General features: G+C 44.9%; 1 protein-coding gene and 1 long non-coding RNA gene across 7 annotated transcripts in view; one reads left to right on the top strand and one right to left on the bottom strand.

The window, feature by feature from the left end:
• PKNOX2 (PBX/knotted 1 homeobox 2) overlaps nucleotides 1-27646 on the top strand; it is a 212994-nt gene that overhangs the window by 164200 nt on the left and 21148 nt on the right. For all 6 annotated transcript variants that reach the window (XM_053269106.1, XM_053269107.1, XM_053269103.1 and 3 more), the window contains 3 exons: nucleotides 2-190; nucleotides 22333-22462; nucleotides 25289-25386. In XM_053269106.1, coding sequence (XP_053125081.1) covers nucleotides 2-190; nucleotides 22333-22462; nucleotides 25289-25386 — 417 coding nt within the window. The remainder of the gene's footprint in view (nucleotide 1; nucleotides 191-22332; nucleotides 22463-25288; nucleotides 25387-27646) is intronic.
• The window catches only part of LOC128333559 (uncharacterized), a 39818-nt gene continuing 36202 nt past the window's right edge, over nucleotides 24031-27646 (bottom strand). Inside the window, exon 5 of the long non-coding RNA XR_008310971.1 lies at nucleotides 24031-24253. This is a non-coding gene — a long non-coding RNA (uncharacterized LOC128333559). The remainder of the gene's footprint in view (nucleotides 24254-27646) is intronic.

Raw genomic sequence — 27646 nt, 5'->3', positions numbered from 1 at the left:
GATGGTGAAAGCCATTCAGGTCTTGAGAATTCATCTACTGGAGTTGGAAAAGGTGAATGAATTGTGCAAGGACTTTTGTAACCGTTACATCACCTGCCTCAAAACTAAGATGCACAGCGACAACCTACTCAGGAATGACCTTGGGGGGCCCTACTCCCCGAACCAGTCCTCCCTAAACCTACACACACAGGTAATGCTTGAAAATTTTTCCACACAAATTGCTTCTTTCTGTTGTGTTTTCTACAAGCAGTTCCGTATTTCGTCATTTCCAAACTTAGTCTATCCCCACCTGCAAATCAGTAAAAGTTGGTGGCGAAACGAAGACTTCCATTAATCTGGGATGTTGGGTGCTTAATGGATGTGTCTGTCTGCTCTTATATTTTAAATGGTGCCCCAAGAAAAACTGAATGATGCAACCGATATAATTACATACGTAGATCTAAACTGGAATAGATTTGATGATTATGCATAATTTATTCAGTTTCTGTGGTAAACATAATGAAGGCTAAGGCACTCTGCCGGGCGTTGCGGTCTTGCTCCCTGATCACAGGAAATCCTACTGACGCCCTCCCAACCCCAACCCCATCTCATAGGAACATAGGGAGCTCCCTTATACAAAGTCAGACCTTTGGTCCATCAAGCTGAGTGCTGTTCATACTGATTGGCAGCAACTCTTTAGGGTTTCAGGCAGAAGTTCCTCCCAGCCCTATCTGAAAATGGCGGGCATTGAACCCAGGACCCTCTGCATATAAAGCAGATGCTCTACCACTGAGCTGCAGCCCCCTTTGTGGCTCTTAAGACAGAGGCGTGTGCCGCTTTTTCTGCCCAAAATGTAGCACTCAGAAAAGGAGTGGATTGTCAGCAATGATCTTCTATCAGCATCGCCAGAATGTTTCCATAATGGAGGACTTTCTCCCATGCAGTTTCATCTCTCTGCTCCTGATTCCTGTTTACTTAGAGGGTATTTTTTTACAAGTCATGCATGTGAATGCCTTCTTGTTTCTGACTTTCATTTTACTTGTGAATATGGTTAATGAGGCATGTAATGCGGCAAACAGCCATTTTTTAATGCAGATGGTAGCTCCAAGAAATGCAGTTTAATTTGAATGATCTGATGAATATATCTACCTGTTCCTATATGCAGTCCTAAAGATGAGCACTAGCAACTGCCCGGCACTATTTCTGCATCTTAGGAAGGAACATAGGAAGCTGCTGCCATATACTGAGTCAGACCATTGGTCTATCTAGCTCAGTATTTTCTTCACAGACTGGCAGCGGCTCCTCCAAGGTTGCAGGCAGGAATCTCTCTCAGCCCTATCTTGGATAAGCCAGGGATGGAACTTGGAACCTTCTGCTCTTCCCAGAGGGGCTCCATCCTCTAAGGGGAATATCTTACAGTGCTCACACATCAAGTCTCCCATGCAACCAGGATGGACCCTGCTTAGTTAAGGGGACAAGTCATGCTTGCTACCACAAGACCAGCTCTCCCACCCTAGAAACATAGCATCTGGGTTCTTCCCCGATGGATGTGTCCCCTCTCATTCTGGAACATGTAAGAGCCACCTAATGGCCCAGCAGGGAATTGACTTGACTAGCAAGTCAGAGGTTGCCGGTTCGAATCCCTGCTGGTGTGTTTCCCAGACTATGGGAAACACCTATATTGGGCAGCAGTGATATAGGAAGACGCTGAAAGGCATCATCTCATACTGCACGGGAGATGGCAATGGCAACCCCCCCCCTGCATTCTGCCAAAGACAACCACAGGGCTCTGTGGGTGCCAGGAGTCGACACCAACTTGACGGCACACTTTACCTTTAAGTACAGTAACCCTGGAGCATGCACAAGGCACATTGCCACAACTTCATTGCCCAGATGTGGAGAATGCAACAGCTGTAATCCAGAAACATACAGAGAGCCACATGCCCAGGAAAATCTAGGCTTATGTTGCTTTGAACAATAGATCCTTTGTGTTGTAAGGGAAGGCACATTTGAAACCCAGGGGAGACTCAAATTTTATGAGACTCTTAAAGCAGGTATTTCCCCTTACTAAGCAGGGATGGAGGATCACTCAGCCAGGGTAAGAGAGCCACGTGCACTCCCGATGCAGAGTTGTGTGAACCCAAACATCAAGGTAGGAGGAGGGGAGAGTGACTGCATGGGACTCGGGAGCTGGGTAGGATGGGACTCGGAAGCTGGGTAGGATGGGCAAGCCCTACCCACTTCTTGTCCCCAGCATTTTATCAAGGGTGCATGAAAGGCTGTCCTATCCAGCTCTTGCCTTCCACATGATCACTCTCCCTCGTCCTATCTTGATGTTTGGGTTCACACCACCGCTGATCAGAAGCATGTACAGCTTTCATACCCTGACTGGGCATTCCTCTGACCATGCTTAGGGTTGTGTGAATGAGCCTACAGTTTGCAATATGGCATTGGAATGGGACTTCCTTGCAAAGGAAACATGCCACAATTCCCACTCGGCCATGCCAGCACTCTTGGGCACCCATTAAGAGAAGCATAGCATCCAGATCACAAGACGCCATCCATTCTATTCTGTGCTGGTCAGGCCTTGCTTGCAATACCATATCCAGTCCTGGGTCCTGCATTTTGAGATGGATGTTGATGAACTGGGATGGATTCGGAGGAGGGCAACCCAGATGGTGAGGGGTCTGGAAAGCATTCTGTGGGGAACAGAGCTGGATTATGTTTAGCCTGCAGAAGAGAAGACTAAGATACGGTCACCAAATATCTGAAGAATATTAACCTAGAAGAGTAGAGTAGAATGGAATGGAATGGAACAGGTCATCTAGAAGGGGTAGGGAGGAGAGCTGGTCTTGTGGTAGCAAATATGACTTGTCCCCTTTGCTAAGCAGGGTCCATCCTGGTTACATTTGAATGGGAGACTTGATGCTTGAGCACTGTAAGATAGTCCCCATGGGGAATGGGACTGTTTTGGGAAGATTTTCTGCATGCTTGCATGCAGAAGTTCCAAGTTCCCTCCCTGGGATCTCTAGACAGGGCTGAGAGAGTCTTGAAGAAGCTGCCGCCAGTCTGGGTAGACGATACTGAGCTAGATGGACCAAGGGTCTGACTCGGTATATGGCAGCTTCCTATATTCCTTATGTAAGGAGCAAACCTGTTCTCTGTGGCACCTAAAGGTAGAAGCAGTGTGTTGCAATTACAAGGAAGCAGATTTAGACTAGACAGTAGGAAGAATTTCCTAGCTGTAAAAGCTGTTTGACAGTGGAGCAGTCTGCCTCATGCAATTGTGGGCTCTCGTTCGCTGGAGATTTTCAAACCGAAGCTGGACGGCCATCTGCCAGGGATCCTGATGCGGTTTCCTGAGCAGAGCAAGGGGACCTAGGAGACCTGCAGAGTCCCTTCCAGATCTAACTTTATATGATTCTGTGAAAAGAGCTCTCAGGATTGTGGCCAAAGCGTCTCATGCAAGTAGGTTGTGGGTGCTTTTGCATGTGTACATAGATGTTCACCCCTATCCCTAATTATCTCAGTCCCACTGATTTGGATCTCCATCTTCACCATGGAATTCATGGGCTGTAACAAGATCTGGTATCCAGCCTCATGTCAGCTGGAGAGAGTAATAATATAGCTTGCTGGGGGAAGTCCTTTGCTTTCAAGCCTTCCACGCCCAGTAATAATGTTGTACTGCTATTTGCATTAGCTGGATCCTCGTTGCTGCTGCTCTTAATGATGCACTTTGAATCCTGGTGATTTAGATGTCCATGAGAGCAAAGTTAGTCCATAGCACTCAATCAAAGGTCCATCCTGAAAAGTTTCCTGCTCTATTGTTCCCTGTTTATACTTCCTTATCCGGAACTGCAGATTGTTGTATCATGGGGAGAAGAGGTGAAGACTATAGGAAAGCGTCTTTGTTCGTGCTGCACATCTACGCAATGTTTTATCATAATTTAAGACCAAATGCAGAATTACTGCAGCTGGGGAAACAGACAGCTATGAAGGGAATTTGCAGAGGGTACATAAATAACACTCCTCCCACATATACAGCTTACATGAATACAGCCGTTGGTGTACTTATGCATATTGTGTGTGTGTCCTAATGTTTGCCTTTTAAGCTTTTAATTTTTAATTGCTGGTGTGTGTGTGTGTGTGTGTGTGTGTGTGTGTGTGTGTGTGTGTGTGTTAATATAAAAGATCAAAAACTCAGGCTCAAATCCTGTGCACACTTCCTTAGGACAGTAAGGCCTAGCGAGCACTGTGGGACTTAGTTCCAACTAAATATGCATAGGTTTGTGCTATAAAAGTGCCATTCTTTGTAGAAGATTTACTTGTACATTGGATTTACTCTGGTGTGTAGGATCACAGCATAAAGCTTTCTACTCCCTTGGCAAAAAGAAAACTAAACTGATTTTTAAAAAAATATATTTCTGATCGAACATGATAACTAGCTTTGTTTGTAGTAAAAGGTATCAAACTTCTTTCTAGATTTTTTTAAAAAATACCTTTTATGTGCATTCCAAAGCAAAAAAAAATTGCTTTTCAGCATTGTATTTTTCTAAGCCCTGGAGACCCAAATAAACATTTCTTGCACTTTAGCAGCAGAAAATAATTCCTCCAGGCACCAAATAACCACAAGTAACTTTCCTTTCTAGCCCTTCCCTTCCCTGGAAAGGGGTATACTTGTACAACATAATGTCTGAATAGGGCTAAAGCCATCTTCATAGATTCTGGGATTGGGCCTGTGTACTGAAAACAACACTTGGTGTTTCTCCTTCATAGGAACGTAGGAAGCTGCCTTATATCCTGTCAGAACTTTAGCTTATATCATGCCAAATCATAGCTTAGTATTGTCTAAACTGACTGGCAGTGGCTCTCCAAGGTTTCAGGCAGGAATCTCTCCCAGCCATATCTGGAGATGCCATGGATTGAAACTGGAATCTTCTGCGTGCAAAGCAGGTGCTCTACCACTGATCTTCAGCCCTATCCTCTAACAGAGAAAAGTGTGGGACATGGGGGCATATGAAGCTGCCTTAGCAGCTCTCCAAGGCTTCAGGCAGGAATCTCTCCCAACCCTACCTGGGGATGCCAGGGAGTGAACCTAAGACCTTCTGCAGCAAGCAGATGCTCTAGTAGTCAGCTTTGGTCCCATCCCCTACGGGGAATATCTTACAGTGCTCACATGGAGACACTCATCCACATTCAAAACAGGGTGGACCTTGCTTAGCAAAGGGGACAATTCATGCTGAAAGGCATCATCTCATACTGAGCGGGAGGAGGCAATGGTAAACCCCTCCTCTATTCTACCAAAGACAACCACAGGGCTCTGTGGTCGCCAGGAGTCGACACCGACTCGACGGCACACTTTACCTTTACCTTACCACAAGACCAGCTCTCCTTCGTGAGCCCAGGCTCAAATTAAGCCTTGCAGTTATGTGGGCCAAGCACCCATTTGTCACAGGTATACTTTCGGTAACCAGGGTTCAACTTCTGTTCACAAAGCATCATTTTAGAGAGTCTGGTGTGAAATTTCATTACATGGCGCCTGATGTGTTAAGCTAAAATCCATCTTTCCCTGTAGGAGGCCTGTTAAAGCAAAGATGCCCAAGCCAAGAGTTTCTGTTGTTGGGAAAGGGGAGGGGGGTGAAATTTTAAAAGTTTATTTCTCATTTAGATTTACTGAAATATCTAAATCACTTAATCATTGATCTTACAAAAAAAACAAAAAAACACCCCAAACACCAGCCTTTTTGTGTTTTCAAATATTCTCTCGAAATGGACTTAATATTCCTTTACTGCTTTATTGTAGTTTCCCTTATGATCAAAATTAGCAAGAAACTTGCATAAAGGAGAACAATAATTGCTCAACGAGCATCTCGTTTGTAATTTATTAGTTTCTATTATTGCGAGTCACCATAGCAACGGCTCGCATCCAGGGCGATGAGAGAGATGTTAGATATGAGCCGACGAGGCTCCAAGTCCCAGCAAATGGAGATGCACATTTTTATCAGTAATTTTCATGAAAATAATATGTGAGGAGTTAATGAGATGGAAAGCCGTCCTGTGGCTATTGTGAATTTTTTTTAAAGTGTTGATCTAATTAGAATGCATCGGTCAGGAAAAGTAATGAGGATTTAGCACCTCACAAAGATGTGAGGATCATATCAGAAAATTAGCACAAGTCTTTGGAAATAATCAGGCCCTTGGAGAGGCAATAACACACACACTCGCACTTCCCTCACTCTCAGATTTTTGCAAGGAATTCTTCCATCAAGGAGCGGCTCAGTTCTCCTTCCCTCACACAGGCTGCCAGGATGGCACATTTCGCTGCCTGCTGGGGAGAAGTTCACACGTTTTGGTTAAAATTAGTTAAACATCATATATCGGCTCCTGTGAAGGTGATGTGTTGGAAGGCTGAGAGGAGACGTTGCATTTCAGGGAACCAAGGAACCAACACTGGTGTGGGTCTGCAGGGTTTGTGCTTGGCTACATCAGCAACCTGAGCAGGCATTTTGGGCCGCTGTATTTTTAGTGGGTCCGCAATATTGAATCAGCTAGATTAATAGATGAAAAAGTTTCTGATGGTTGGGGGGGGGGGGCGTGTTCCCTGTTTGTCAGGCAGCAGTTTTTTTGTTTCGCTTATTTTAAGCTTAATGGCTGACATCCTGACTAAGGCAGTGTGAACACACCAGAACGACTTATCCATGCTCTGGAGAGCTTTGCCACTGCCACTGAACCTGCGTGCATGAGGAGGGGGCGATTTCTGGCTATCTTCTCTGCCTCTAGACTGGGGCACACCAAGATATTGTGGCACCTGAGGCAATGTGTAAAATGATGTCTTACCCCATGCCCCTGATGGGGGCCAGCCCCCTTCCAAAACCAGAGCATGCCAGCTTTGAAAGCACATGAAGGGTAGGGAAGATTGCCAGGAGCCTCCTCGTCTCTCCTTGTGCTTCTTGAAAGCTTTGCAGGGAATGCGAAGAAAGGCACTCCTTGTAATGGAGGTGGCGGAGGGCAGCCTGCTGCCCTGCTGGTGTCCCAAAAATCTGTCACCTGAGTCAACTGCCTCACCTTGCCTCATGTAAGGGCCGCCCTTGCTTCCAGAAGTGCCCTGTGCCTTGTGGAAATATGACCCTGAGGGTCATGCAGCCCTTGGGGACATATTTTCAGAAGATACAGAACACTTCTAGAGGCAGAGAATACTGCTGAAAACCACTTCCCCCTTCACGTGTACACGGGCGCAGCAGCAGTGGGGAAGCTCTCCAGTTGCACTAAGAGCAGGCCCCTGCTGTGAGGAGGCAATTCCTGTTTCATCTCCTCAGTCAGGAGAGCTGGTCTTGTGGTAGCAAGCATGACTTGTCCCCTTAGCTAAGCAAGGTCTACCCTGGTTGCATTTCAATGGGAGACTACATGTGTGAGCACTATAAGATATTCCCTTCAGGGGATGGAGCTGCTCTGGGAAGAGCAGAAGGGTGCTCAACCTTGCCTTTCTCTACAGAGGTCACTGCTAACAGAACACCGGCCAGGAGAAAAAGGGTCATGCAGGCCTTGGCAATTCCTATGAGCCAGGATGGGATCACTCAGAACTTGAAAGCTGCTCGGAAACAAGGATTATACCGGATTCGCTCTTGGCCCTTTGGGCAAAGGGAATCATCTTGTTTCTTTCTTTCTTTGTAAACTGCTTTGAGAACCTTTGTTGCAAAGCGGTATATAAATATTCATAGCAGCATCCTGTCTACTTAAGGTCTCATCTCTGGTCTCGGTTCACAGAATGATAAAGCAATATCCAACATGAAGAACACCATCGCCCCCAACACAGGAGTGTCCTTAAGGGTGAGCAGATGGGGGCATCACCCCAAACCCTGCGCTCTCCCAACCCCGCAGTAGCATCCCCAGTGTGAGTGTGCCACGGGATCGGCTGAGTCGGAGGGCAGCTGCAGCAGCCGGTGGGAGCCGCATTCTGGCTGGCGGTGGTGGTGGCAGTGGGGGAGACTCAAGGCAGAAATGTCGGCGCCACCTGGGCCCCACATCTCCACACTGCCACCATCTCTCACCAGGGCCCCACACCCCGCTAACGACAACGCTGCAGACATTCCAGTAATGCGCATGGGGTAAGATCCTGGTGACAGTCCCCATCCCAGACCTATGCATATTCACTTGGAAGGTCTGCATGGACCCTATATGCATGTGGCACTCTCCACACCACCAAGCACCCTGCTTTCCCCAGTTCCCAGTTACGCAGGGCACTTGCAGCCGATGCAGGTCTTCACTGAGTGCTCAGAGCCTGGGAACAGGGTTTGCTTCTGGGATCTGACCCCGCTCCTGTGTGGGTGTTCATAAGGGGCTACTGAATGTTCCTTTGTAATAATGAGAGTTCTGGAACACCAGACACTTGAGCTCCTTAGCTTACTGCCTAGATTTTCCTCTCTCTCTCTCTGTCATTTAAAATCCCAGCGCAGAAGAGGTCACTGGGCATTTGGTCATTAAAGTTAGGAAATGTTAATTACACTCTCTCTCAAAACCACACGACCTTTCACAGATACTCCTCCCTGCGATGGGTGCTGAGCAAATGCTTAGAATAATGAGAAACAGCGTCGCTCCCCTGGGACAACGGCTCAGCGCTTTTCACTTCCACAATATTCTTCTTTTCTCCCTCTTTCTCTCCCTCTCTTTTTCAGCTTATGTATTCCAACTCCAGGTAAATAAATGCAATGTTGTACAAATAAATAGGAAAAATGCAATTTCCAATAAGCTATCAATATACTCTTCATTAACATTATTTTCTGAAGCACTTATGGCTCCGCTGTTGTGATGGGAACAACATAAACCAAGGGTTCTCAGACTTGGATGGGTGTTGGACTACAACTCCCATCATCAAAGCCAGATGATGTCCATTGCTTTCCCAGACAGTCTCCCATCCAAGTGCTGGCCAGGCTCAGAGCTGCTTAGCTTTAGCAACTTCGTTGCATCACATATCTTCAGACCTTGCTTATCTCACCCCTTAAGAAGATAGGCACATAGGAAGCTGACATATACCGAGTCAGACCGTTGTGCCATCTAGCCCAGTATTGTCTACACAGACCGGCAGCAGCCCCTCCAAGGTTGCCGGCAAGAGTTTCTCTCAGCCCTACCTCGGAGATGCCAGGGAAGGAATTTGGAACTTTCTTCATGCAAGCATTCAGATGCTCTTCCCAGAGTGGCCCAATCCTCTAATGGAAATATCTTACAGTGCTCACACATATAATCTGCTACTACTACTTCTACTACTACAGCAGCAACAAAGAATATTTATATACTGCTCTTCAACCAAAGTTCTCAAAGCGGTTTACACAGAAAAATAAACCATACATAAATAAGGTGGTCCTCATCCAAAATGCAAACTATCCAAGTCTCCCATCCAAATGCAAACCAGGGTGGACCCTGCTTAGCAAAGGGGACCATTCATGCTTGCAACCACAAGACCAGCTCTCCTACCAATGCCACTTAGTGTTTTGAGTTGTTAAGGGGAAGACTGGCCTGGGAGGGGCCTAGGCTTTTGGAATGGAGAGAGCCAGCGTGGTGTAGTGGTTAGAGTGCTGTACTAGGACCAGGGAGACCCGAGTTCAAATCCCCATTCAGCCATGAAACTAGCTGGGTCACTCTGGGCCAGTCACTTCTCTCTCAGCCTAACCTAATTCATAGGGTTGTTGTGAAAGAGAAACTCAAGTATGTAATACACCACTCTGGGCTCCTTGGAGGAAGAATGGGATATAATAATAATAATAATAATAATAATAATAATAATGGAATGGAATTTTTATTTTGGTCATTGACCAGACAAAAATACAACACAATAGATAAGTAGTAACCTCCAGCAATTATGATTCTGCCAGTACTTCCTTACAAAACACGTTTACAGTATAACAATATATAGTACAATCGACACTCATGATTTTACCAATTGCTTCCTTACACAGCTTGCAATGTGGCAAAATTTGCCACCTTGGTGGAAACATTATTATCACTGTCGGACAAAAGGAAAGACACATAAAAGGCCGATGGTCTACCTGGGAAACTAGACAAAATAGGTGACAAAAGTGCTAGCCGAATATCTCTATAAAATAAATAGTGAAGCAACATATGATCACTTGTCTCAACCACTCCTGACTGACACGGGCATAATAGTTGGGCAAAAGGAATACCAAGATAGCGACCCTCTAGGAGAGCGGAGGGCAGCACATTCAAGTGTGCCAAAGCAAATACCCTTCTCGAATTGGCATGAACAAGCTCGTGTAAATATTTAGCTGGTCTATGAGGGTGCATTGTATTACCTAAGAAAGGTAAATTTCTGACTCGGGCCCTGTCTTCCTGAGTCACTATGTGCCAAATCCTCTGCCTAATTATCTCCTTGCTTTTAAGATCCCTAAAAGGAGACCAGCATGGGAATACTTAGCCCATAACTTTGTAATTTCCTCTCAACTCCCCCTTTCCAAGCAGATGCAGAGTTGTCCTTCAGGACCAGCCTAGGCTCTTTCTCTGATCCATTCTTCCTTAAAGTTCCTACTCCCTAGGGCTGCCAATCCTCCAGGACTGGACTGGAATCTCCAGGACCTGGCATCAATCTCCAGGTGACTCTTGAAAGCACTCCTGGAGATCTTAATGGCTCAATCGTGTGAGGAATTATGTGTTTGTGGGGTGGGGGGCCAGCCAGGAATGGCGTAAGTCAAAGTTGGCAACACTCCTTTTTTATTTTGAGAACTAACAGCACCCTATAATCCTAAATAGTTTTGTTCTTCAACTGGTGGCTTGAGACCTACAACTTGGGATGTGCACGAACCGGTTCGGCACCTCCTTAGGGAAGTGCCGAACCGATTCGAGTGCCTACATTTGAGCAACCAGTGCTGACGCTGCGTGCAGATTGCTGGGAGCAGTGCTGCAGCCACACAGGGCTTTTTATAAAGTGAGTGCCACGCCTGCAAAAGTGGTAGGGTGGAAGAGGAGCAGGTAAGGACCTGCCTCCCTTCTTTTTAAAGGATCCAAATCCCACCCTGCCTGCCTGAGCCAGTTTGAGCACATTCCTACCTACAACCAGGTTGCACCCCAATGTACAGTGCCTATTTATTTATTTACACAGACAGGTGTTATTGACTGGTTTGTTTTATCCAGACATCGAGTCCTTCCCAAGGACCTGGGATGGCTGAATTTTATCCTCAATACTGTTGGTTATTATAGATATCGTTGCAAAATATAGGCTGTTCCCAGTAAAGCTGCTTTTTGTAATTGGCCGATGGAGATTTCTGTGGCCCCGATGGTGTTGAGGGGCTCTTCAAGGTCTTTTGGAACTGCACCCAGGGGGCGCCAATTAACACTGGGATTACTTTGGTCTTCTTCTGCCACAGCCTTTCAATTTCAATTTGTAGATCTTTGTATCTTGTGATTTTTTCCATTTCTTTTTCTTCTATTCTGCTATCCCCTGGTATTGCTATGTCGATTATTTTGACTTGTTTTTCTTTCTTCTCAACTACAGTTATATCTGGTGTATTGTGTGGCAGATGTTTGTCTGTCTGTAGTCGGAAGTCCCATAGTATTTTTGCATCTTCATTTTCTACAACTTTTTCAATTTTATGGTCCCACCAATGTTTGGCTACAGGTAGCTTGTATTTTTTGCAGTTGTTCCAGTGTATCATCCCTGCTACCTTATCATGCCTTTGTTTGTAGTCAGGCTGCGCGATCTTTTTACAACAGCTGATTAGGTGGTCCACAGTTTCATCTGCTTCTTTACAAAGGCGGCACTTGCTTTTTGTTGTTGATTTTTCAACTTTTGCTCTTATTTCATTTGTTCTTAGTGCCTGTTCTTGTGCAGCCAGTATTAAACCCTCTGTTTCTTTCTTCAAGTTGCCATTCTTAAGCCATTGCCAGGTCTTGGTGATGTCTGATTTTCCACTTATATTGTGCAAATATTGACCATGCAGTGGCTTATTTTTCCATTTTTCTGCTTGGTTCTTGACTTGTTCTTTCTTGTAGGCCTGCTTTGTTTCATTGGTGTTTTAACAGTTTCTCATTATTGACCATTTGAAGTGCATCTTCTTCACTGTCCTTGATATATTCTTCAAGGCCTCTTTTCTCCTCCTCTACTGTTTGATGGACTTGCAGCATTCCTCTTCTACCTGAGCTGCGAGGGAGGTATAGCCTATCTACATCACTGCGGGGGTGCAGAGCATGATTGATGGTCATTATTTTCCTGGTCTTATGATCTAGCTTCTCTAGCTCTTCCTGGGTCCAGTCTATTATTCCTGCAGTGTATCTGATAACAGGTATAGCCCAGGTGTTTATGGTGTGTATGGTGTTCCTGCCATTGAGTTTGGACTTCTGCCTGAAACTGCAAATAGCTGCTGCCGATCAGTGTGGAACTCCTAAGCTAGCTGGACCAGTGTTCTGGCCCATAAGGCAGCTTCCTGTGTTCCTATGCTGAGAGTTTCTATTCTGAGAAACTGATACTTCTGTATTATGCAGCCCCATTCACTGCTGTTTAGTTTCTGGAATTTTACTCTCCCAGGGAAGTATTTGTGGCGACAGACAGGCTCACCATGCATCTTCAGCTCCCTGGAAAATGAGGCGCTTTTCATTCTTCCTCTAATTTTCCATCTGTGAATCTAATCTGGATGCAGTGGGGGGAAGCATGAAGTCAGCTCAGCTGCCTCGCTGCAAGGGGACAGGTTGCATGAAATCGGCAAAGTGCAGGTTGTCTGTAAATGGGACACTTTGGGGTTTTTGCAGGGTGGATTTGGGCTTAGCTGGCGGACCGTCTTGCAGCTGCATAAGGGGCTCTGGAAAGGGGATTGCATCTCGGAGGAGTTGGGTAGGGGCACTGGAAAACTCAGGTCAGGGATTTTCCACGGCAACTTGGCATTAAGTACACATTTTTAAAAAGAAAGGAAGGGAGAGCAAGCGAGAGTGTGAAATTCGTCATGGTTCAGAATTAATCCCAGCAGCTTGAAATAGAAGAGTCATCATCTGTGCTCATGGTGAGGTTGCTCCCCACTGGAAAATGATCCAGCAGGATAAAAATTCCACTCCGCTGCCAGCTTTGTTGAAGGCAGCTTGCTAATGTTTTTCTCAAGTTGTTAATTACTCAGATTCGTGTTACAGAGAAAGAGGGATAAGTAGTCTTGGGGAGAAAAGAGAGCGAGAGAATATTAAACCCAGTGCTCGTTTAGGGCTCTCTCTGTTCACTGCGTTGGGAGCATTGGGAACAGCACATATACTGTTGCCTGCAGAATGGCAGGCCAGAAGGATCTGGCTTGAGAAACGGGAGTGAATGGTGCTGCTGATGGGGAGGCAAGGAATTTGGGGTGCTCTCTCCATGTGGCGCTCTGACTTTGGCACAGTGCCTGGAGTGGTTTGTCTTGCCCAGTTCATTGGCATTTGAAGAGATGTAGCTAGAAGATAGTCGGTGGGGAGGCCCATTGCCACTGCTGGGAGGAATCCCAGTTCAACTGCATAGAGAGACCCAGCCTCGTTTGGAACTGTTGCATCTCTTCTTGGCTAGCAACAGCCTCCCATTTGCCAGGCACAAGGAAGCATGGCTCTCTTTCTCCCCGTAATTTCCTCCCTTATTCCCCAACCTCATTGTGCCTCACACTAGGAAGTTATAAGGAATGGAAGAGTCAGCTTATCGCCCCCAGCTGGAGCATAAGCCTCATGCCAAGGAACTGAGCAATTGGAGTGGGGGCGGGGGGGGCGGGGTGTTTGTTAATAATTCCACATTAGGGAAGCAACAAAGATGCGTTTTTAAAGGAGATGTTTTCTTATTATCAGCTTGGAAACAAATCAACTGAGAGTGCTGATGCAAGGCAAAAAAATTAGGGATCTCCTTCATCCTGAGTATATATGACTTGGTTGTCAGTCAATTATATTTTAATAAATCCAATCTACCTTCTATCATACTGCATATCTGTAAATTCAGTATGAACTAAGCTATCCTGCCGGACACCAAGGATTGCTGTCATCATATTCTCCCAGGGTCCTTCCAGATGGCAAAGAGATGCAGGAGATGAGCGGCTTTCACACAAATTGTTTTGTTATTGTAAGCCGCCTAGAGACTTTGCTAGTGGGCAGTATATAAATATGTTAAATCAGTAAATAAATTCTAAGCATGAGGTTACTCACCTGCTTCCCCACTTCCCGAGAACCAGTTGTACTTTTCTGCAACTTACTTGTTTTCTGAGAACTGATTATACTTTTCTGGCAAATGGGGAAAAGGGCTGGTTCTTCTTGGAAGGCAAAAGCTGGCCAGCAGATGGCACTGCAAAAACTGTGCAAGGACCCTGCTCTGTATCTAAACATGGCATCACCAGATCGTGAGATTGTTCTGGAAAGTACAGTGGAACCCTGTGGGAGTGTGTGGAGAGTAAGCAAGCTTGTGCTTAGAATTTGCATGAAAGTTTCTCACATCCCACATTTTTTTGCTGCCTGAAAGGACCCTCAGTGAAAGATTGCTAATTCAGATCCTGGAGGACTTCTGAACCTTTATTAGGTCTTATCTACACCAACACCAGATTGAAGTGGAAGAATGATGAGGGCAGAGAATGAGCAGCACTACATCAGTCTTAAATTGAATGATTCCAGTTTTGAATGCTCAAGATCTTTTTTAAAATCCCTAGTAATAGAAAACTAGTACAGCAACCAGTACAACTAGTTGGACTACAACGCCCAGCATTCCCAGCCACAGTAGCCAATAGTCAGGGATTTGTAGTCCAACAACAGCTGGAGGCGTGCCAAAGTTGTGCAGCCCTAGGCTATCCCAAAGGGGCAGGCTATAATCGAGTTGCTGCCCCCTTTAAAATATAAGGATAAATGTGTGCATATGTGTGAAGCGGAAACCTACAGGATCTTTAAGGAGCTAAATAAAATAAAAAGCAAAGCCATTATGAATTGGCAGGGCATTCCTGGTGGGAAAGGGGAGCTGTTGCCTTTACTGATGATTGTCACTTTTAAAAAAAAGTTTATCATCTATTTATATAAGAATGTATATCCTGCCTTTCTGTTAAGGTGTTCAAGGCAACTAACAATTACAGTCAGAACACAATAAAAGCAATCAGTTCAAATGAACAGACACAATTTCTGTGGGTCAGTACTTCCTTCCTTCCCTTCCTTCCTTCCTTCCTTCCAAAATGGGCTGGGCATGGTGATGGGGAATACTACTGCTGATCATCGTTCATGTCAAGATAATATCCAACAGGGATCTGCAACATGCATATTTCCCCTCTCCTCAATACCAGACTTTTAACTAAATTTGGGGTCAATTTATAGCCTGATCCAGATCAGAGAAAAGGGTAAACAGAAGACTCTGATCTGATCCTATCCTATAAATATAAAGTGATGCCCTTTTGATTCTGTAATGCTTCTGCAATATTTCAGTATTTTAGAAAAGATATACTGTACCAAAGTCCACATTTTTGTCTGCATAGACGATGCATTAAAATGTATGTCCAAATGCATGTTTATGAGATTTCCAATAATTCATTGGTTAAATGACAAAGATGCTCACTCAAATAACTGTGAATGAAAGGAACTGTATTAACCTCTAATTCCTGGTCATTACTGAAAAAGCAAATTACGGGCTCAATATATGCAATAAGCATATAATACTTTCTCAACCTACTTCACCCCCAGGTGCAGATTATTATTATTTAATTAATCCTTCCCTATAGAGAAACATTGAGATTTCATAAGACCATTCAAGTTTTTTGAATACTGGATTTGCAATCTTGCTATATTTGCTTTCCATTAAAATTTGAATAAGCATGTTTGCCTAGCGTGCTCATTTGCAGAATTTTAAATTCACCTTGTACACAATGAATCTGAATTTGGGAGTCACTCTCATCCAAATAACAGAATAGTACAAAATACTAACGGTATGACATTCATTCATTTAATCGTATCAGTGTCTCAAGAAAAGGTCCTGGAATTTGCCAGTTATAAAATGCTCTAGAGAATTCAGAGCATTATCTTGTAATTCGTACAACAATCCTACAAGGTGGGTCAGTACTATTTTCCTCATATTGCAAATGTTGGTGGTGTGTAGAGGATTGAAAAATCAGAGTGAGAGGCTTGCCTAAGGCCATCTAGTGAGTTCATTGGGGAGTTATGGGAACAAATCTGTTTGGGCAATAAGATACACTGCTTCTTAATAACCAGTACTCTGTCCCCCAAGTTCATCTGCATAGGGTGTTTCAGCTCATCTAGAAGGCAGAATGGACCCATTTCAGAACCAGCAGGAGCTGTGCAGTGTGCATGGCTTGCTTCCAGCTTCCTGTGGCAGGCTGGCAAAAAGTTACCAGTCCCTTCCCAAAAATGCTGCTTCTGTTCCCAGGAAATGCTATGCCACCATATGGAGATCAGGCAAAGGGGCCTTTTGATGTGAGAATCGAGCGTTACAGCTCAAATGCTGAGGGCAGAAGAAAGGTCCAGAGAGCAAGCAGGCTAGAAAGAAAGTTCTGCTCAGGATCTCAGCTGTATAACAAATTCATGAACATTAAGGAGAGAGAGAAGAGTGTTTAAAAAAAAAAATCTGTCCAAAAATGTGTTTGTGTTGGATTGTTTGCTCAGAGCTTCCACATCTTCAGGGCGCTGAAGGTTGTTTACTATCGCAGAGCAACGATGTTGAGAAAGTAAAGTCAGGCCGTGCGGGTTTACTCAGATAAGACAAATATTTAGGCAGCAACGAAAAAGTGTTAATTGAATGCTGACCTCTTCTCCCAAACAATGACAAGAATGTCTTCTTTAATAATTGAATAGTTCTCTTCTGCATCATTGGCTCGGGGGCTTTCCCAGCGCTGCAGAGTGTATCCTGATCGCGCCAGCGGCTTTTTGGAAAAGAATTTCTCACCGTATATTTAGCTTGCTTCTGTGCGAGGCGGGTTTTGCCTGCAATGCCAGCCTAAAGGAGCAGATGGCATGTACAAGGCACTAAATATGTCTCAAAGCTGAGTCACCAGTGCCATATTGTGGGGGCTCAGTGGAAATCCTCGTAATAAGTTTTCTAAGCCACAGAATGTCTGGCTGAGAATCTACCACCAGAACTCATGCTCTTGCTCCATCTTTAGCTGGGCATAATAGTCATTGTTTCTTCCAAAACTATCTACAAATTCTAGAGGATAAATTTTCTTACTTTAAAATGTTTCTTTCCTGCCTGTCTGCTTACATTCCAAAGTAGTATGCAAGAAAAGTTCAAAACAATCCAATAGGATAAAAACAGAGTAAAAGCTAAAAACGTAGAGCACAAGGGCAGCAGGCATTAAACTAATAGTATGCTTTACATAAAACACAAAAGAAATGCTGCCCAAAAATTGGAGCAGATGAACCCTCTTTCATTGACGCCTGAAAGGTAACAACATAGAGCTTGATGAATGTGACTGGGGAACATAGGAAGCTGTCATATACTGAGTCAGACCATTGGTCTATCTAGCTCAGAATTGTCTTCACAGACTGGCAGCGGCTTCTCCAAGGTTGCAGGCAGGAATCTCTCTCAGCCCTATCTTGGAGATGCTGCCAGGGAGGGAACTTGAAACCTTCTGCTCTTACCAGAGCGGCTCCATCCCCTAAGGGGAAGATCTTCCAGTGCCCACACTTCTAGTCTCCCATTCATCTGCAACCAGGGCAGACCCTGCTTAGCTAAGGGGACAAGTCATGCTTGCTACCACAAGACCAGCTCTCCTGTCTGGATGGAAGGTATGCTAAAGTCTCGGTGCCACCACAGGAAAGGTCCTGTCACCAGTTAGCACCCTCTCCACCTATTAGTGGGGGCACCCAGAGCAGTGGCTCAGCTGAAGATCCATATGCTACAGCTTGTTGATTTATCTATTACATGTATGTCCTGCCTTTGATGTCCATCATCAAACTCAAGGCAGCAGATTAGGGGTTCCCAGGTTGGTCACCCATCCACACGCTGGCCAGACCGAAACCTGCTTAATTTCAGGAAAGAGGCTAGATCCTGTGCTTTCAGACTATGCCGTCAACCAGGCCACGGCTGATGGGTGCTCTCAACGTTTAAACAGGCCATACGCTGCATTAAGAAAACCCTCCATCCTCTTTAATCTGCCTGGTGCAGTGGTAGGTTCTTGTTCACGGGAGGTTTTCATACACAGGCTGGGCAGCCATCTCCCAGGAATGCTGTAGCAGTTTCCTGCAGTGCTCAGTGGTCTCAACAAGAGGGCCTCCATGGTCCCTTCCAAAGCTAACATTCTGTGATCCTATTCTTTTTTATCCAGTTACTAGTCAAGACTGTGTGTATCTTACTGCGCAAGCAGAGAAACTTAATCTGGGCACGGGAAGAGTTGTTATTAAATATATTATTTTTATATGCTGCTTTTCAACAACAACAAACTTTTCAAAGTGGTTTACATAGCAACAGAAAATAGAAGGTGATTTGATGTCCCAAAGTGGCTCACGATATAAACAGAAAAGCACAAAGGAGGCACCAGCAACAGCCGCTGGAGAGATGCTGTTCTCAGTTGAAGAGGGACAGTTGCTCTCCCCCCGGCTTGACTGAGGAGAGCCACCACTTAAAAAGGTGTGCCTTTAGTTAGCAAAAGCTCAGCACCAGGATGATCTCAGCACTCTCTCTCCCCTTCTCTTCTTAATGCAAGTTTCCTGACCTTAAGACTGAAAACGTCGACTTAACAATGCGCGGGAAAGCCTAATGAAATCTCAGAAGCCAGAAGGGGTCTGAAAAGGCTATCTAGCATTTGAGTTGAGGCTTGAGTGCCTTGCACAATGTGTAAATTCTCCCCGTGACAGGCAGAAACAGAAATAATAGGTGGCTATATTCAGATGTGTACATATTGCAGAACTGGGGTTGACTTGATGCAGAAGGTGGGAGCCATTGTAATGTAGTTCGCAGCGCGTCCGACGAGGGAAATCTAAGTTCATTTAGCTATGAAACTCACTGGGTGACTTTGGGCTAGCCACTAAGGTCATTCACACGATCCCTGCTGGGGCGAGAGGAGGGTGGTGGGTGGGGAGGCAGGGTTTCATCTGCCTTCCCCCCACATGATCCTTTGCCAAGTCTTCAGCACGATGCCGCACGACCAGACAAATCTGCTGCTCCATGCAGTGCAGATTGTTCAAGGCCAGGAGGCAGAGTCGGGATCCAAACAGATCCCACCGCTGCATATGAGCAGCCTAACCCAGGCTGGTCTGTCCTAATATGGGTTAGACTGCTCATGAGAACAGCCTTACTGTCCCTCAACCTGACCTACCTCATTGGATCATTGGGGTGAACCATGTAGGCACCACCCCATGAGATCCATGAGGAAAAGACAGATTTTCAGAATTGTAGTGTAATTATTTTTTGTTATAGTTTAAGTGCAAGTGTATCCTGGCAAATTGGATACATCCTGTGAGCATTTCATCATCTGTTTCTGATGTAGGTACTTGTTGCATCCTAATAATACTTGCATAATAAAAGGCAAAGTTGTGCCCTCGAGTCGGTGTCAACTCCTGGCAAACACAGAGCCCTGTGGTTGTCCTTGGCAGAATCCAGGAGGGGTTTACCATTGCCTCCTCCTGTGCAGTCTGAGATGATGCCTTTCAGCATCTTCCATATCACTGCTTCCCAATAGAGGTGTTTTCCATAGTCTGGGAAACATATTAGCGGGGATTCCAACTGGCAACCTCTGGCTTGCTAGTCAAGTCATTTCCCTGTTGCACCATTAGGTGGCTTATACTTGCATAATACTATCTATCTATCTATCTATCTATCTATCTATCTATCTATCTATCTATCTATCTATCTATTTGCAAATACATCATAGTCATCTGAGACTCCACAAAAGAACCAGAAATTGCTCCACCATGAAGGAAATAATGGATTAAAAATTCTGGGTGCCCTCTCCTCCGAGGGAGATGGGTGATGACGAGAGAGGGCCTTCGCCATGGCAGTCCCAAATTATGGAGCTCCTTCCTCAGACATATGTACCTGGCACCCTCATTGCTGGTTTTCTGTTTGTTTGTTTGTTTGTTCTGGGCAAAGTCTACCCTGTTCTTGTGAGCTTTTAGTAGCACCAGTGTATGGTATTTTAAATGCCCCCTGACTAAAATTATTTTATTGGCTGTGGTGTGTCTTTTAAAAATTGTATTTTGTGTTTATTTGCTGTGATGGTTTATTAATGTTGGAAGTTGTTCTCAATGAATCGTGACTATCTTGAGACTCTTGCAACATGGTGGAATATAAATTCTTTTAAATACCTAGTGTTTTTCCTCAGGAAGATGAGGTGGAAGACGAGTGCTGTCTATGGGAATATAGATAAACAGAGAGAGAGAGAGAGAGAGAGAGAGAGAGAGAGAGAGAGAGAGAGAGAGAGAGAGAGATGTATATATATAATCCCTTGTTCATTATTCTGGAATAAATACCATTTTCTCGTTCAGTACTCTCGGTTGCTAATACTGGTTAGAATCTGCACACCCATAAATACTGTATTTAACTCAGTCCAAGACTAGTCTTTTTCCAAGTTCTTTGATGTTAGAAATTGGGGTTTCATCTTAAATTTTGAGGGCCGATCCATTTGGGTAAATACAGGTATAATAACGTGTATCACGAAACTGAATTCACCATGGGAGATCATCAGCTTAATTCCTTAAACCTTACTCTTGTTTATGGACATACAATGATTCTTACTGCCATTTACCAAATTAGAAGATGTCCCTGAATTTGACACCCTTAAAAAATAGAGATTAATCAGAATATGGCAGCTTCCTATGTTCCTGTGAGATCTTAGCACCTGTAGGCATTAGATGCTGATCTCTCAATTGCTGCAATATTTTTTAAGAGAAGAGAGCTGGTCTTGTGGTAACAAGCATCACTTGTCCCCCTAGCTAAGGAGGGTCTGCCCTGGTTGCATATGAAAGGGAGACTTGATGTGTGAGCGCTGTAAGATATTCCCCTTAGGGGATGGAGCCGCTCTGGGAAGAGCATCTAGGCTCCAAGTTCCCTCCCTGGCAGCATCTCCAAGATAGAAATGAGAGAGATTCTTTCCTGCAACCTTGGAGAAGCCATTGACATTCTGTGTAGACAATACTGAGCTAGATAGACCAATGGTCTGACTCAGTATATGACAGCGTCCTATGTTCCTATGTTCCACATCACAAAAATGACTTCGGGTGGCCCTTTCCTGTCTACATATGGGGGTTGGGGAACCACACACAACTTGTCCTCAAGGGGAGAAATTGGCAGGCAGTGGGCCCAAGGCCTATCTAGTCCAACATCCTGCTTCCCTAGTAAACCCATATGCAAAAGAGATCAAGTCATGCCCCTTCTCCTGCTATTGCTCCACTGCAACAGGTATTCAGTCTTAATCTGGAGGAAGCCTACAGCCATCAAGACTAGTGGCCATTGATAGACCTGTCCTCCATGAATTGTTCAAAGTGCACTCTAAGAATGGCCTGTTAAGACCTCTTTTTGAAAGACCAAGGGTACTATGTCAACTGGTTCCCCGTTATCCACGTGTCTGTTGACACTCTCAAAGAACTCCAAGTGATTAGTGAGGCAAGACTTGCCCTTTCAGAAGCCATGCTGGTTATCCTTCAGCAAGGCCTGTTCTTCTATATATTTAACAATTTTATCATTAAGTATGCTTTCCATCAATTTACCTGGTACAGGCATTAAGCTAACTGGCCTGTCATTTCTTGGATCCCCCCACCCCACTCCGGCCCCCTTTTGAAGCCAGAGTGAATTGTCAAAATTTGCTCACCCTCTGCTGCACACCTGAGGCTGAAACAATGGTGGGGAAGCTCTCTCTCATTCAGGCACATCTCCCTAGAAGGCTGTGCTGAGTGTGAGCCACTTATATTAAAGCATCATCCGCTTTGCAGCAGCAGTCGAAACAATATTCTTCAGAGCCAGTCGTCCTATCAAATCCCTTTGCTCCAGATCCAACTCTCCTCTCCAGGGCTGGGCTGGGGGCACTGAGAGGGCAGTGGAATGTGTGTGGGGAGGGTGCCAGGTTTTGAGCAGAATGGGTACTTAAGGGTGGGAGTATTCACTGCTGCCGAGTTTGGCGGGGCACAGGGGCGCCCCATGGGTGGGGCACACCAGGAATATGCTCTGTTGTCCCTTGGGCCGGTCCGGGCCTGCTCCTCTCTAAAAGGGATAAGGCAAGTGATACAGAAAAATATGGGTCTAAAAATAATATCATCATGTGTGGGGTGACGTTTTATTCATCCTCATCTACAGAGTTCTGTGACACCTGTCGGAGCAGAAATGTAGGGTATAGGACAACTCTTTGATTTCTTTGCTAAAAGAGGTTTGTCCCTAGTGCCCTGAAATGGGCAATGTGTTAAGTTTCTTTCTCCCCCACCCCACCCCCTCTCTGTCTCTAGGATTTGCTGCAGAATTCTCCTAACTCAATGACTGCCGTATCCGGCAACACCCAAGGCATCGTGGTACCCGCGTCAGCACTGCAGCAGGGGAATATCTCCATGACAACAGTCAACTCACAAGTTGTGTCAGGTGGGAGGCGTGGAGCATACGTCAGTGACCATGTTAGTTGCGTCTTTTGCATGCTTGGTATTTTTAACTCCCTTAGATAACTAGATGTGAAATATGCATAACCAAGAGTAAACCTGTAGAAGTTGACTGGGTTTGTTTTTAACCTCTCCCCGGCCCCAGCCCTGTTTACACACTCCATTAGCCACTCACAACCCTATTCAGTACCCCCCCTTCTTTCTCTCTCTCTCTCTCTCTCTCATACACACACACACACACCACTGCGTAAAGTCCCTCCAGTTATTCACACTTCAGGATGTTAAGTCCAGAGTCCCATGGAAGGGGACCATGGATCCTTCCTCTTTGTGTGATAGCACTTTGAGGACTAACAGATGGATTCTTTCATAAGCCCACGTCATCAGCCCACTAGCGCCCAACTCATCAGGTAAAGTGGTCTGTAGCCCATGGAAAGTTCTGCCACAATGAATCTGTTCGTTGTTAAGGTGCCACAAGACTCTTGCTTTTTGTCTGTGTTTGCTTTATAACAGACTAACATGACTTAGTGAGGGGTCTGGAAACCAAGTCCTGGGAGGAACAATAGAAGGAGCTGGGTATGTGTAGCTTGGAGAATTGAAGGGGATAAGTACCTTCAACGATCCAAAGGGCTGCCACTTAGAGGGAGAAACAGTCTTGTCCTCTGTTGCTCCTGAGGGCAAAGCTAGAACAGTGAGTTGAAAATTATCAGATTTAGGCTAGATGTTAGGAATAATTTCTGAACTGTAAGAGCAGTTTGACAGTGGAAGAGCCTGTCCCATGCAGTGGTAGGCTCTCCACTTGAGGTTTTCAAACAGAAGCTGGATGACCATCTGTCAGTGATGCTATAGTGCAGGGATTCTCAACGTTGGGTCCCCAGATGTCACTGCACTTCAACTTCCATAATCCCCAGCCCCAGTGGCCTTTGGCTGGGGATTATGGGAGCTGAAGTCCAATGACATCTGGGGAACTAATGTTGAGAATCCCTGCTATAGCGGATACCTGCACTGAGCTGGAGATTAGACTAGAGGGCCTTCAAGGTCTCTTCCCTCTGTGATTCCACGAGTTGCCATTACATTTGGTGGCCAGGAGGCTGGAAAGCAGATAAAATGTCCTGGTGGCATCAGAACCACATCTGAACCCATAAGCTCCACCTGTGTGCATGTGTACGCTCGGTGGGATTTGGGTGTTTGGGATGTTAAATTCAGTTTTTCTTCTTTGAAACCACGTCTTTTAGCAGAACAGCCTTGTACATGTAGAAGCTGTGCCATGTAACCGCCAACCATTTGGGTAGGATGCCAGTCAGTGTCTTAACATCACCCCCATGTGTGACTCCTGAATACAATATTTACACAGAGAGAAGTATTATATACGCTGAAATAAGAAAACAGACTAAAGCTGTGGAAAATGTAAACCATCCACATAGTAAGGAACCGTTCCTCAATAGCATTTGTTGGCCCACATGATGATGAGAATTTAATTTTAATGGGACTACTTTGAGTCATTTCCCTCATATCGGGAAAGCACCACGAGGGGCCTCGTTTTCTGTTAATGTTGCTGTGCACCTTCCCTGCGTGTTCAGAGTCATTGTTGTGTAACTGAGACCCTATCAGGGTTTCCCGCTTTAGTCTGGATGCTGTGAAGATTTTTCCACACAGTTCCCACTTCCTGTTCTTCAAACATTTGTCTCAGCTCTCGGTTCCACGTATCAGCACACGGGCTCTAGTGGCTTGCAAGGTTGCCCGTATATATGTACAGGTATTAGGGCTTTCTTTCCCATTCCTATCAAAATGAAGGTGAAGACAGATATTAACAGTTGCGTGTGGTGGAACTGGTTCTAATACACATGCAGCATTTACTTCCCCGCCACCCTTCGAATGTTACTGAGCCTGTTCACACAAGCAGCAACCCCAGACACACAAAGCGGGTGGCGGTGTGCCGAGAGCACACCTGCTCTGCCATCACTGAAGGATGTCAGTCCTGATGTGCTGTCAGGGTGTTTTTCAATCGTTGCAGGGGGGAGTGGGGCGGCTGTTAATGCGAATGGCCCCTAAACAAATGCTACCTAGGGCCATTTGGATAAACAGCCACCATGTGCAATTGAAGGACGCGCTGGCAGCACATTAGTGATGGCACCAGGAAGGGCACGCTGTGGACACGTTGCCGCCATCCTCCTCGTGCATTTGGGACAGCGTTCATGCGAACCAGTCCACTGTCTTGACCCTCAAATTGTAATGTTGCTCTTTACCTCAGAATATCTCCTCATGGGGAATTCTGCTGGAATGACATTTTCGCTTTAGAACCCACTGATGTGGTTTGTTTTCCACGTGTCTCTAAAACTCATCTTACTTTAATAGAGTTGCCATATTCGGGCTCTCCAGATCCGGGGGTGCCTAATTTGCATATTATGTAAATTGGCTTGAAAATAATTTTTGTGCGGAATCGTGACGGCACGTTTTGCTCCCTAACTCCGCTTCTACAAGGGCTGGAGCTTAGCTTTTTCTTTTTAAATGAAAGCTGAAATCCAGGTGTATGTGGATGGGCTAAGCAATCTGAGGTGAGATGCTTAACATCAGGGCGAAACCTGGAATTCCGGGGGGCATGGCGACTCTACTTTAAAATGACAGAAATAAATTTAGATCCAATATTTTCTGGCCAGTCCTGCTGCACTTGAGTCAGGATTTTGCAGCTAAATCTGACATTGTGGAATCCTGTCAGGACCGGTTTCTTCTAGATGAGGCTGGCTGAGACGTTTTTCTGCCAACAGATGTCAGCCACCTTCCTAAAACGCTGCTATGAATCACATCTCTTTGCCAGGTGGAGCCCTTTACCAGCCTGTAACGATGGTAACGTCTCAGGGCCAGGTGGTAACCCAAGCAATCCCACAGGGAGCCATTCAGATCCAGAACACACAGGTAAGACCAACTGCACACGCTACTTGCGGTGGGGGTGGGGGAAGAACTGAGGCACTCGTTTCTTTTTTTAAGCATTCAGAAGGGGCACTGGTCATCAACCAGACTTTGCAGATGTAAATCTATCCTACCACAAGGGAGAACATGGCAAAGATCCATATTAACAGCCAGTTCCCAAGTAAGACTGTTATACAAGAGAGGGATACTTTTGGGGGAAAATATATGTGGGAAATGCCATTTTTTAATGGGGGGAAAACATAAAATGTTTTTTCACATGTGTGATGCCCTACAAGATCTCTCTGGTTCTTATGAACACACACACACCGATTCTCCCAGGATCTCTAGTTAGCCAGCTACACAGGCTATACCCCTGTCAGCTATACAAGCTGGTTAAACTGGCTCCCTCATTAGATTGTTTTAAGGTCATCCTCTAAGGCCTTATTCTAGGTACCTCCAGCCTCTGAAATTAAGCAAGTGATATAGGGCCTTCTCTATGGATAACACAAGCTTCCCCTTAAATGTGGTTGGTGTCAACACTTTGGCACTCAGTTAAAGCTGTTTTATGCAACTGAGCCACTTCATTCATGGTGGTTTGTTGTAGGGTTCTCCTGCTGCTTCCGGTAGTCATTCTCTTCTTATAATTTGGTTTGTGTATTTAATGTTTATGAATATGATTGTATGTTTTGAAAGCCACCTTGGATGCTGTGCAATGGAAAGGAAGAATATAAGTGTTTTAGAAATAATTAAATCAGCAATGGAGTTCAGAATCAGAAGTAATGGAGTTGGGAGAGGGAAACATGAAGAAAATTTTCTGTTTTTAGTTGAGCACAGGTTGAATATCCCTTATCTGAACTGTTTGGGACCAGAAGTGTTCCAGATTTCGGACTTTTCCAGATTTTAGAATATTAGCATACATAATGAGATATCTTGGGCATGGGATCCAAGTCTAAACACGAAAGGTTGCTGTACACTGTATTTTATTTTATTTTTAGGTTTTATTTAAAGTATAAAAACAAATAAGCATTGAATTTACGATAACGACAGGTAGCTGTAAATGTAATGAAAACTGACTGTGAGGAAATTTTCTACGCAATAATGTTGCTGGTCATATTAGAATCAAATTTAGGTGATGCAATTCAGATTTCATGTGAAAATCTTATCTTATTTATTTGTTATTTCTCTGTGTAAACCGACCTGAGCTATTTTTGGAAGAGTGGTATAGAAATTGAATGAATGAATGAAAATAATGTTTTGTCAGTGCTGCGGGCGCACGCCATGGTGGTTTCCGGATTTTGGAGCATTCCAGATTTCAGATGTGCGGATTAGGGATACTCAACCTGTATTGAATCAATCTAGTCAGTATTGTCTAGTCTGTCAGTGGCTCTCCAAGGTTTCAGGCAGGAGTCTTTCCCAGCCCTACCTGGAGATGCTGCCAGGGATGGAACCTGGCGCTTCTGCATGCAAAGCAGATGTTTTTCCACTGAGCTATGACCCAGCCCCATGACAGAATAATTGGTAGATGATGACAATGGCAGCCTTGCATTCATCATACCATGTAGTCATCCCCCCCCCGATTATTATGGGATGGGTGTGCAAAACAGTTGTGAAGTTACCCCTATCATACCACCTTCAACTCTTTAAAGAACTACCCAACAAACACCATCTTCCAGCCAGGGAGATATTTAAATAATGCTGATAACGGAAAGATTCGAAGAGCGACAAGAATAATGGGGGTCTCATTGCAATAGATAACCCTATTCCCTGTGAGTTTCCCATCTGAGTTTTGCATGCAGAAATCCTTACCTAGTTCTTGAAATGTGTCCCAGTTATTCTCCCCCCTTCACTAACCGCTGCCTGTTTTGATTAATGAGAGGCAAATCATGTCTCGCTTGCTACACAAACTAAGATCTTTTAAAAAGAAATGAAAAAGCATTCATTGATGTGCTGACATTTCCTACTGAGTCAGCACTGGTGGGACCAAGATTGCACCCAATCAGTCTCCAGGCTCTTTTTTAAAAAATCCCTGGCCTTCTCCTGCATTAGGGCATTTTTTCACATATATTTTAACAATGCTTAATAAAACTCTTGGAAAAGGCATCGACAGGATTGTCGTATCCCTGATTCCTTCTCGGCTCTCCAAGCAGAGATGAGGAAGAAAAAAACACAAACCCAAATCTCCATTGTTTTTAATGTGTAAAAGCTGTTGCTAGCTCAGATCTTAGAGTGAAATTGATCAGATCTGTTGAATACAAGCAGGCTGGGA

This window comes from Hemicordylus capensis, chromosome 8, assembly GCF_027244095.1.
Source record: "Hemicordylus capensis ecotype Gifberg chromosome 8, rHemCap1.1.pri, whole genome shotgun sequence".
NCBI classification, from domain to species: Eukaryota; Metazoa; Chordata; class Lepidosauria; order Squamata; family Cordylidae; genus Hemicordylus; species Hemicordylus capensis.
Note: the sequence above shows the minus strand (reverse complement) of the source record. Positions and strands in the feature narration are given on the sequence as shown.